The sequence below is a fragment of the Onychostoma macrolepis genome, chromosome 23, assembly GCF_012432095.1.
Source record: "Onychostoma macrolepis isolate SWU-2019 chromosome 23, ASM1243209v1, whole genome shotgun sequence".
Taxonomy (NCBI): Eukaryota; Metazoa; Chordata; class Actinopteri; order Cypriniformes; family Cyprinidae; genus Onychostoma; species Onychostoma macrolepis.
In genome coordinates this window covers 25,752,444-25,763,496 of record NC_081177.1, presented here as the reverse complement: position 1 = coordinate 25,763,496, position 11,053 = coordinate 25,752,444, and the positions used below count along the sequence as shown (strand labels likewise).

Sequence of the window (11,053 nt, the reverse complement as noted above, 5' to 3'; positions counted from 1 at the left end):
GAATGTGTCTGGGTCTTATTTCCCCAAATCAAAATCATATGAAAATCTGATATACTAATTTACTCAATTAATTAAAAAGAAAATTGAGCTTTTTTTTTTTTTTTTTTCTTTTGGTGTTTTATTTTATTTTTAAGTTTTGCTTTGAAATATGACTTTGTGAGATTGACCCACACTGTAAAATAAATAAATAAATAAAAGTTGAGCCAACTTAAAATTAAGGCAACTTAAAATTAAGGCAACCAGCTTCAGAAGATTTTTGAGTTTTCTCAACTTGTCGTTTTAAGTTTATACAACAAAAACATTTGAGAATCTCCTACAAATATAAGTTGAGCAAACTCAAAAATCTGCTGAAGCTGGTTGCCTTAATTTTAAGTTGGCTCAACTTTTATTTATTTATTTTACAGTGCATACAGGTCATTGTGATACAGTGACCCCATAACCTTCTGGGATTTTGCAATGGGTGAATTTGTCCCTCAACCACCAATGTGTGTGTTGAAAGAATACATTTGCACAATACAGCTTCCTGTTTTGACATCAGTTCAGCTTCTGTTATTTTATTTATAGGCCACAATATACACTAATTTAGGGTCTCCATTCCCAAATGCATAATATATGTATACACACACACACATAAATATATATATATATATAAACACTATTGTGAAATATTAAAATTTAAAATAACTTTTTATTATAAAATATAATTTATTCCTGTGATGAAAGCTGAATTTTCAGCATCACTACTCCAGTCTTCAGTTTCACATGATCCTGCAGAAATTACATTATAATATTCTGAACCATGATATACTACTATTCAAATGTTTGGAGTATGTGTTTGTGTTTAATTGAAATTAATACTTTTATTCAAATGTGACAGTAAAGACATATAATGTTACAAAACATTCTATTTTAAATAAATGCTGTTCTTTTGAACTTTGTTCATCAAAGAATCCTGAAAAATGTTTCCACAAAACATGAAGTAGCAAAAACTGTTTATAACATTGATAATAAGAACCATTATTAATAACTGAGCATCAAATCAGCATATTAGAATGATTTCTGAAGGATCATGTGACACTGAAGACTGGAGAATGATGCTGAAAATTCAGCTTTAATATTCTTGAGACTTAAAAACATGAATTGAATCAGCTTCTTTCTTGGGGTGTCAGTGCGTCTCAGGCTGCATGTCTTAGACTTTTGTCATGAAGCTGTTGATTAGTTTTATTACTCGATGAAATAGTTGTGTTGCATGGAAAGTCATGCATTTTTAAGCTGGGCCTTGTGCCACAACACAAGGCCAGTGAATGTTCAGTGAGCTAACATGGCAAAGATTCTTGTCAGGGCAAGGCTCCTGTAGCAAAGAGACTGTTGAGATAATTATATTACCAGTCCTGCAGCAAATGAACCTGCTACATACAAACATACGGTTGACATGGCAGCATAACCTATTAGCAAGTGAAGTCTTGATGGCTGTCAAACTAGAATGAATCATAAAAAAGTCGTTGGATTAAGCGTCCTTGGAAAAGCATCTCAGATAATGTCCAACGTAAGCAAATGCAGGTAGGAAATGCCTGTGAAGACTTGTCCGAACACTTCCTGTCAGCATTCTTCTTTATGAATCAACCGAGTCTGAGTCAGTTTTGCATCTGTAACTACAGAAGAGCAGTTTGAGAATGATGTTGTAATGTAAAAAAGACATAACAACTGAATACACACCTCGTTTTTTTATTCACATCCTGCTGGAAAATGAGAGACTATGTTTTCAAGGAATGACTAGTTCATGGTTTCCAATGAAAGGTGTGCTGGGTCAGTGTTCACATTCAAACTGTACACTTTAAAAAAAAAAAAAAAAAAACACCAAACGACTTTCTAAAACGTGTGCTTTTACATCACATGCTTCTAAGCCACAAGTACAAGCTGTACATCAGATTGACACATTCAAAGCGGGAGATCTGTGTGTTCCTACATGGCACATGGGCGTTTCGTTCACGAGGCTTAGAGGAATGTTTCAGACTCAGAAACAGGTTGAGTTTGATCTGTGACAGCTAAAAAACCAAAAAAACGAATGCATTTACAATGGATGTGTATGGAACAGGACACTGCACTGGGATACACACAAAAATACACAAAAGCACTTCATAATTTAAAGGTATAGCCACAAAACTTATACATCAACACAAGACTAGTGGGATAAAAATCGCAATAACACTTTACAATAATTAGTTAATATTAGATAATGCATTAACTAACATTAATGAATATTAATAAATACAGTAACAAATGCATTGCTTATTGTTAATGTTAGGTTATCGTTCAATGTTAGTTCCATTAAATAATATTAACAGATGCAACTTTTTATCCATTAAAAATCATTATTCAGCACCTAACCAGTGTTATTTTAGTATTACTATACTAGTATGGTTTCAATGTTTTGAATTTATTGCTTCATTTTTATTTTTATTTCCTTTTTATTAATTTTGTCATCTGCTTTGCCATTTTAATTTACATTTAGTTTATATTTATTTATATTTAATTTAGTTGTCACTGTCATATATATATATATATATATATATATATATAGGTTTGATCTATTTTAGTTTTCTGAGACATTTTTTTTTATTTTATTTTTTTTTTGTCAAATTTTTGTGCTTTAAACTTATTTTAGGTAATCGTCAAGACAACATTTCAAATTTTCACTTAAAGTTTGAAATTTAATATTTATATTTTATTACAATTTTACAGCTCAAATAGCACATAGCACATCAAAAAAATTAGAATAAGTGCTTTAACAAAAGTACAAGTTTACACGTTCTCTCTAACATCTTGCCTAGACCTCCATATTAAGTGAGTGTAAGTGTGTGTGTGTGTGTGTGTGTGTGTCTGTGGACATGCAGAGCACTGACACAAACTGAGGAATGAGCAAATGATGTGCTAATCGACAGCATTCTTCAGATGCCGTTCTACAACCTGTGCTGAACTGGAACATTCCTTTAAGAACATTGACGACATTCTTACAGTATTCTTTAGGCTCAAAATGTGACATCTTTTTTTCTTTTTTTTTCTTTTTTTTTTTTAAAGAGCAGAACAATTAACGTCTGGATTTTGGATGGTCTTGTATCGGCAGTCTTGCCAAGCTTTACTTAAATCAAGTGCTGTTCTTAGAATTTGTGCAGGACAAAATATATACAGTATCAAGCAAGCAAACCACTCACTTGCCATGTAATAGTACACAATCAGAGTGCATATATGCACTTCTACAAGCACGGACAGCTCAATAAATTAAAAATAAAATGCAAAAAAACAGCCACTCAGTCACAATAATATTTACATTATTTTGTTCTTGCAGTGTTGAGATTTCAAAAACAATGTTCAAATCTATCACTGACAACGTAAAAAAGGTCCAAAAGGTCATGTGATATGGCTAGTTTCTTCACTCTCTCAGAAACTCCTGTATGAAATGACATTCACTATATGTGTGCACATATCGTTTGGTTGATTTATTTTTCTGGCCAGTTCTAATGAACACTGGTGCCATAGAAGTCATTTGTTCAGCTAGACGTCCACTAGCATAGCCTCAGCATTTCTCAGAAACACATCCCATTCCGAGGCACGAGAGAATTAGGTCCATGTTGTCCACATCTGTCCATAAGGTGCTTCTGTTTCCTTCTGCTTTCTGTTGTGCCGGTCTGTCTTTTGGTCCTGCAGAAGTTGGTGTGTTGCTGTGGTATCAGCATGCGTTCTGTGACGGGACTATCATGCGGAATCAGCTATTCCAAAAAGACATTTAGTTCATGGATAGTTCCCGTACTAGACGTTAAGGTCATCTTGTAAAAATCATACATTTATTTCATTGTTTCACTGGTTTACAAGTAAAGCTCAAGGTTTGAAGAGCATAACAAGAGCTTTAAATCGGTACTGTCAGTGCAAGTCTCTGACGTGTACACAATAAAATCATATCAGTGAAAGATGACCTGTCCTCGTGTGCTCTTTAATGGTCTGCGTCAGAACAGCCGGCCATGGCACCGAACACCTCTGCTGGCTCTGATGTGTGAGAGGCGGCACTTTCCGATGGGAACCTGCCATAAGAAAATGCAAATATTAAATCATGTCAACAGTTTGACTCATTCGAGTTTGTCTTAATAATGTAGTTAGATTGAAAAGTACCATGGAAAGACCATAGTTATTGAGTAAAACCATTGTAAAAGTAGTTGACAGTGCAGAAATTATGTAGTTATATTATAGTTATACATGAATGATGTATTGATTAATGTATTAAATTTAAATATTTTACAAACATTGTAATTTGGTCTGATTTTCTTTGCATCCTAAAAATCTACAACAATGATTCTTGGAGGCTGCTAGTGTTTTTTACAATGTTTCAAACCAACATTTTATTTTGCATGTACAAATCCCAGCAACAAATTTGATCTGTTTTTGTAGTCTAAATATGTACAATGTTACGTGTTATTTATTTTTTAAAATTTTAACACTTTTTGTATGTATTTGTTTAGTTTGATCTCTTTTTGCTTTTGTTTTGTTTGTTTGATCTCTTTAGTTGTTATTTGATCTGTTATTTGATCTGTTGTTTGATCTTTTGTTTTATATATATATATATATTTATTTATTTATTTATTTATCTATCATTTTGTCTGCATTATTTGTTTGGTTTGTTCTCTTTGTTTTTATTATTTGTTTGGTTTGTTTGATCTCTTTGTTTTTATTGTTAGCACCATTTGTTTGACTTTTTCTTTTTTTCCTTTTTTTTTTTTTTTACAATTTGTTTTGGTTACATTATTTGTTTTATCTTAGGTGTGGTAATTGCATGTTTTTAAAAAATTGCACTGCCACAAATCCTAACTGCAACCAAAGTACAACAACTGGAAATGTTTTGTGTTTGCTGGGTGGTTGCTAAATGTGGTTAAGATGCCCCAAAAGGGCTGCAACAGAATATCACTGAATTAGGTTATTATCCTAATACACAAAATTACTTCACTATGACCTAACATTGACACAACAGACCTGAGTTAAGGCAGAAGCCATATTTGACAGGACAAAGTAAAAATGCTTATTTCCATAAATGTCTAGAGTTCAGAACACAGCATGTTGTAAACCTTAGCTGTTACCTAGGGCCTTAAGCCAGGGTGTCAAATCCTACTCCTGAAGGGCCACTATCCTGCACAGTTTAGCTCCAGCTCTAATGAAACACACCTGAACCAGTTAATCAAGGTCTTCAGAATCACTTGAAACGTCCAGGTGGGTGTGTTGAAGCTGAACACCCTCCAGGAGCAGAACTGGACACTCCTGCCTTAAGCCATTATGAAATAATAACGTTCTCAAAGCCTCATTTTAATTTGTGTCAGATTAAATTTGACATCCATAGTGAAGTCCCCTGCTACAGAACACCAGTCAAAAGTCACAGAAAGGTTATCCTGGTCCTTCCTGGACCTGGAAGACCACTATCCTGTAGAGCTTAGCTTCAGCCCCAATTAAAAACACCTGAATCTGCTGCTCAAGGTGCCAAAATTACTAGAATCTTCCAGGCAGGTGCGTTTTAGCAGGTTAAAGCTAAACCAGAGATTGTCTTACTATAGGGAGATGAGAGGGTCTGTATTACTTACTATTGGAGAAAGCATAACGGTCAACTTGGATGACGTATGCCAGGCATCCTCAAATCTGGCCCACTCCTGCAGCATGCTAATCAGAGTCTTCAAGATCATTTGAAAATCACAGGTAGGTGAGTTTGATCAGGGTTGGAGCTAAACTCTGTAGCAGATTGGCCCTCCAGGGAAAGATCTGAGGAACCCTGACATATGCCTTAATAACCAATCACATTATAGCCTTGACGTCATTTCAGTCAGAACTGTGCGACACTCAATCGCCATTTACGGATACCATAGGAATGAATGGGAAGTGCCGTAATCTGAATCCCACCTGTCACAAAAAGTCTGTGGCTTCTCTTATAAAACACATTATTTTCAGTGTAAACTCTAACAATAGTTCAATCCAAAACTATTGTTTACTGTAAAACATGTTGAAGATTAGCCAATAGGCTGTGGATTCATTAAATGATAAGCTGTTCCTCAAAGAAGCTGTTTATTCAGCGTAGTGAAGCCTCTCGTCCTTTCCTGCGTACCGCCAAAGTGAAGAGTTAGCATTAGCCATTACATTTGGCCAAAGGTTGCAGGCTTGCCTTCCAGTGGCTTTGGCTAAACTCTATACGAAGGTGGTCCTTCAGAAGCAGGACTGGACACACCCGCACAAGGTAGAGACTGAATATGATAGTATTCACTGTGGAGAGCCTAAATTGAGAGCTGTTACTAAAATAAAGCTTTACATTGCAGCATCCATAAACATATATCCATACCAAACCTAGATGGACTGACGAATATACCTATTATGAATACACCTAAATAGCTGGTTTGTGGGTCTTGTCCAAATAGTTTTCTGTCTCACCTGTTGTGTGTAGGACTGCGACTGTATGAAGGACTGTAAGCCCCAGCGCTCAAGGGACCATCTGGCAGCTCACCATCAGTCAGACCCACGGCTAAATGATTCTGCCAGTTTCCCCCTCCACTGGCAGTAGACGACACTAGTGAGGAAGAGAGGTGTGATATGGTAAAGTAACATTAACTTAAATTTCATCAGAAGATGATTTTTTTTTTTAATGACTTTTTCACTTCCTTTTATGTAAAGCACTTTGAATTACCACTGTGTATGAAATGTTCTATATAAAAAAAACTTGCCTTGCCTTTCCTAGTAGACTGTTAGGGATAGGGTTAGAAAAAAAGTTGACATGTACTTGCAAAGTTATTTATAGTCAGTAAAACGTCTATTGGGGACTGTATTAAGCTGAGAGTCTAGTAATATTCTAATGACTGGTAGTTGACATAGTTATTTACAGTCAGCAGAATGTGTCAAAGAAAATGTTAAGGGTAAAAACTAGGGCTGTCAATCGATTAAAAAAAAAAGTTTAAATCACGATTAATCGCATGATTGTCACGAGTTAACTCGTGATTAATCGCAACTTAATTGCACATTTTTATTTGTTCTAAAATGTACCTTAAATTAATACTTTTCAAGTTTTTAATACTCTAATCAACATGGGCATGGACAAATATGGATGCTTTATGCAAATGTATGTTTATTATTATTGAAACCATAGTCAACATAGAGCATGAAGAGTAGACATGTTTCAAAGGTCATGGATGTTTTTCAAAGAACTTGTTCATGTCTATTAGACACATGAAAAAAGAAATACCAGGTTCCCATTACTTCTCTTTCTTTGCACTGAGCAATTTACTTGCACAAACCTGTTTACATTTTTGCAGGACAGGGCAGCTCACTTCTTCTGAACATGTAACATGTAACATGTATTATTTATTATTAGATTTGTTTACCTCTCTGTGCCCAAATACTGTATTTTGATGCAGCTAAATTCTCAATAAAATTGTTTTCATTGGTATATTTTACTGTTTCTGTTGTCATACAACAGAATGAATATGAAATAGTGACTGAAACGCGACCCATTAAAACTAGACTACATAACCAGCTCTCCCTTCCAAGATGTTAATCTGCACAAAAATCCTGATAATCGAGCCGCCGTCTGATAAAATCAAATACACATAAGATAATGACAATTGATAGTTTTCACGTGACGTCACACCCTTATAGGAACGCCCACCTGGCGGGTAAAACGAAGCTTTGCTCCACAGTCCGCCAGCTATTTTTACGCAGTTTGCATCAAGTAATAATGTAGTAAAACGCAGATATTAAAAGGCGAGATTCAGTGTACACCTTATTGATTTTGTACAGGCAAGAGGATGAAGCCAGAATATAAACGCAATGTGCAAAGCTTCACATTAAATGGCTTCCCATAGAAAACCATTAGAAGGAAAACACTGAAACGTTAAGCGGACTGCGTTCATATTCCGGCCTCATCTGCTTGCCTGTGTAAACTATGCATCATTAATGTAGTGATTACTGAATTTGATCTTTTAATATTACTGTTTTAAATATATTAATGCACATTAATTGTTTTAATGGGTCAAACTAATCAAATTAGTGCCGTTAAAATGAATTTGCGTTAACACGTTAACTTTGACAGCTCTAGTAAAAACCCATGCAAAACTCAACGCTACAAAGCTAGGGTGCTGCAAGGGCTTTGTTATGGGGTTGCTAAGGTGCTCTGTGTGGTTGTTAGGCTGCTATATCCTTGCTGGGGTGTTTTGGATGGTTGCTTACTGGCCCAAGTCAAAGTGTCCACCACAAGTCTCTACAAATGGGGTGCCCCATCCTGTTCCCGGAGATGTACCTGTGCGTTCAGTGCAAACCCTGCTCCAACACACCTGTCTGTAATTATCACATGCTCTTGAAGATCTTAGTTGGCTGAGTTGCGTTTGATCAGGATTGGAGCTGAACTTTGCAGGAAGGTAGATCTCCAGAAACAAGATTGGGCTTGCTCTACAAGTCTTCAACCCCGCTCCTTGAAGACCAATGTCCTGAAGAGTTTAGCTACAACTCTAATCAAACACACTTAAACCAGCTAATCAAGGTCTTCAGGATCACTTGAAAAATCACAGGCTATGTGAGCTGAAGCAGGTTGTAAATAAACTTAGCAGGACATTGGGTCTCTAGGAACAGGGCATGCGACCTAGTCTCTACAGTATTCTGGTCTCCAGATGTGATTTGATTCCTGAAGTGCACATCTTCAGGATTTTCTGGCCATTTTATTGACTACCTGATGAACTTTCAATCGTAGTACTTGCACACTTTCCTCAATATGCTGCATGATAAGGTATCACTCATTCCCATAGCACAAGGGGTTTACTAGAATTTCAAATCGCTCTGGCAATCAACAGTAAATCAATATCTAACTTCTCGCTGGTCCATTTCCACTGTGCAATTTAATAAAAATCAATTCCTATAGTCCTTTTAAATTTGTTGACTACTGAGTTTGGAAGAAATCATTTTGGTCATACCAGAGCAGGGATGCCAAAAAAGTGGGGACAACTGGACCTTTCGGTTTGAGGGTGGCCCAGACCACTTGGGAATGATAATTCAGCTATGGGGCCCATAATGAATGGTTTGAACAGGGCCCAACAATTACTTACTGCAGCCCTGCACCAGAACCTGGCATTTTGTCAGTAGTGTTGTTGAGATTGGAAGTAATAGTTTCAGTCATACTAAAACAGGGCCACCAAAAAGGTGGAACAACAGCACCTTTTGGCTTGAGGGTGGCCCAAACTGGTTCGAGAAGGATTTAGATCAATTGGGAACATTATTTTAGCCAAGGAGCTAATGACGAACGGTTTGTCCCTGGCCAAACAATCGCTTATTGAAGCTCTGCACCAGAACCTGGCATTTTGTTGCCCAAATGATTGATTTTATTCATAGTTTGCAGTGTATGTTTGAGGAACTGTACTTACCTGAGGAGAACGAGTTGGTTCGACTGGAGTGGCTGAAGGGTGCGGGCAGTGTCTGGTAACCCAAGCTGTGCTGGGAACCTCGGTCATATTTGTAGGTGTACACCAGCTGATATGTACCTGGGTCCCTGTGCCCAGCACTGCGATTGTACCATCCCTTCAAATGCTCCGCCACCAAAGCCTTGTACATGTTCTTCGTCAACACCTCGTTCAAGGGTCCCTGTCTTCCTCTAGGGGGCCTCACGGTGGCGTATGGATTCTGTGACAAATTATCCGACCCCTCTATTCCATAATGCCTATTCCGACTACGACTCTGGTAACCATGTGCTGGGTAAGTGGGGTTGATGTTATAGTGACCCTCAAGTTCGCTCTCATAGACGTAAGCTCCATTAGAACAAGGCTCATATTCGAAGCCGGGATACCCAGTCACGTAGTACGCTGAGGGGTTGTAGTGATTCTGCTGGTGGCCGTAACAGCTGGAATTTTGAGGGACCAAGTTCGGCATGCTGCCCGTATTGCCATAGATCTCCACTTTGCGGTGGAGCCGGTAGTCGTGGGATTGTGAGTCCAGCGTGCGGTAGGGAGGAGTGGCCGAGCAGGGGAGACAGTAGTCCATGCTGGACATGCTGGTATAGGATGAGCAATCGTCCAGCACCTCAGTGCTGTTGCTACGACGGGACGGAGACAGCGGGAAGGCAGACTTGTTTGCGCAGTGAGAGTGGAGAAGTTGTGACTGGGACTCCAAACTGCCACTGCGGTGCCGGAAACCACGGATGTGACTTTCCGACCTACAGGACACAATAAATATCAATTGTTTTGGTAAAAGAGAATGCACTGAATAAAATGAACTACTTGCATTAGAAACATAAAAGCCACAAAGCTATCAATACTTTTATATTTTTTAAATCAATTGTGAGTTGTGTTTGAATTGTGTCGCCACCACAATTCTAGGGTGTTGTATGTGGTTGTGAAAGATTTTTTGTGTGTGTGTTTTACTGGACCAAGTCAACTCACCTGAGTTGGCTGCTGCTGTAGGCGTTACGGGGCATGACGGGGGTTTGCGGTAAGCTGCGGGGGTTCTTCGGCATTCTGGGTAAAGTTTTACAAGGACTGCTTTGGGCAGAGAACACCTCTCGGGGGATGTAATAATGTCCTGGGCCTTGGACCTCATGATCTAATCTGAACTCAGACAGACAAAAGAATACCTTTGATGAAAGAGAACTGTCCAGTGATGACTAAACCAGTCAGCTCAGATGTTGAATTTTACTAAAACTGTCAAGAACATGTCTTAGTGTCAAAAAAAAAAAATAAGAAATAATGTTTTTGCAAATGGAAAATTATTATTATTATTATTATTAGCAGCAGCATTATTTTTTTTTACATTATTTTCATGACGTTTTTATATGATAGATTTGATGTCACATACTGTAGCTATTGAATAGGCCAGAAGGCTAGAAATATAGTATGGGAATTACATATACTTTTATGGTGCTTTTCTGTATTTTTGTACTACTACTACCACTACTACTGCAACTACTACTACTGCTAATATTTATTATTATTAAACATTATATAATTGATATTAATTACATCAAATCTATATAAAATCTTATTACAGTAATGCAATAATG

General features: G+C 37.2%; 1 protein-coding gene across 7 annotated transcripts in view; it reads right to left on the bottom strand.

Annotated features, from left to right (window-relative positions):
- Positions 1-559: 559 nt before the first annotated feature.
- The window catches only part of frmd4bb (FERM domain containing 4Bb), a 59,551-nt gene continuing 49,057 nt past the window's right edge, over positions 560-11,053 (bottom strand). For 4 of the 7 annotated variants that reach the window (XM_058764036.1, XM_058764037.1, XM_058764032.1 and 1 more), the window contains 4 exons: positions 10,437-10,601; positions 9,426-10,210; positions 6,454-6,589; positions 561-4,076 (listed from right to left, as the gene is read on the bottom strand). In XM_058764036.1, the coding sequence (XP_058620019.1) occupies positions 3,989-4,076; positions 6,454-6,589; positions 9,426-10,210; positions 10,437-10,601 (1,174 nt within the window). In that variant the 3' untranslated portion in view covers positions 561-3,988. Of the gene's footprint in view, positions 4,077-6,453; positions 6,590-9,425; positions 10,211-10,436; positions 10,602-11,053 lie in introns of all 7 variants that reach the window. The other 3 variants (XM_058764034.1, XR_009268890.1, XM_058764035.1) reach the window with 3 other exon arrangements.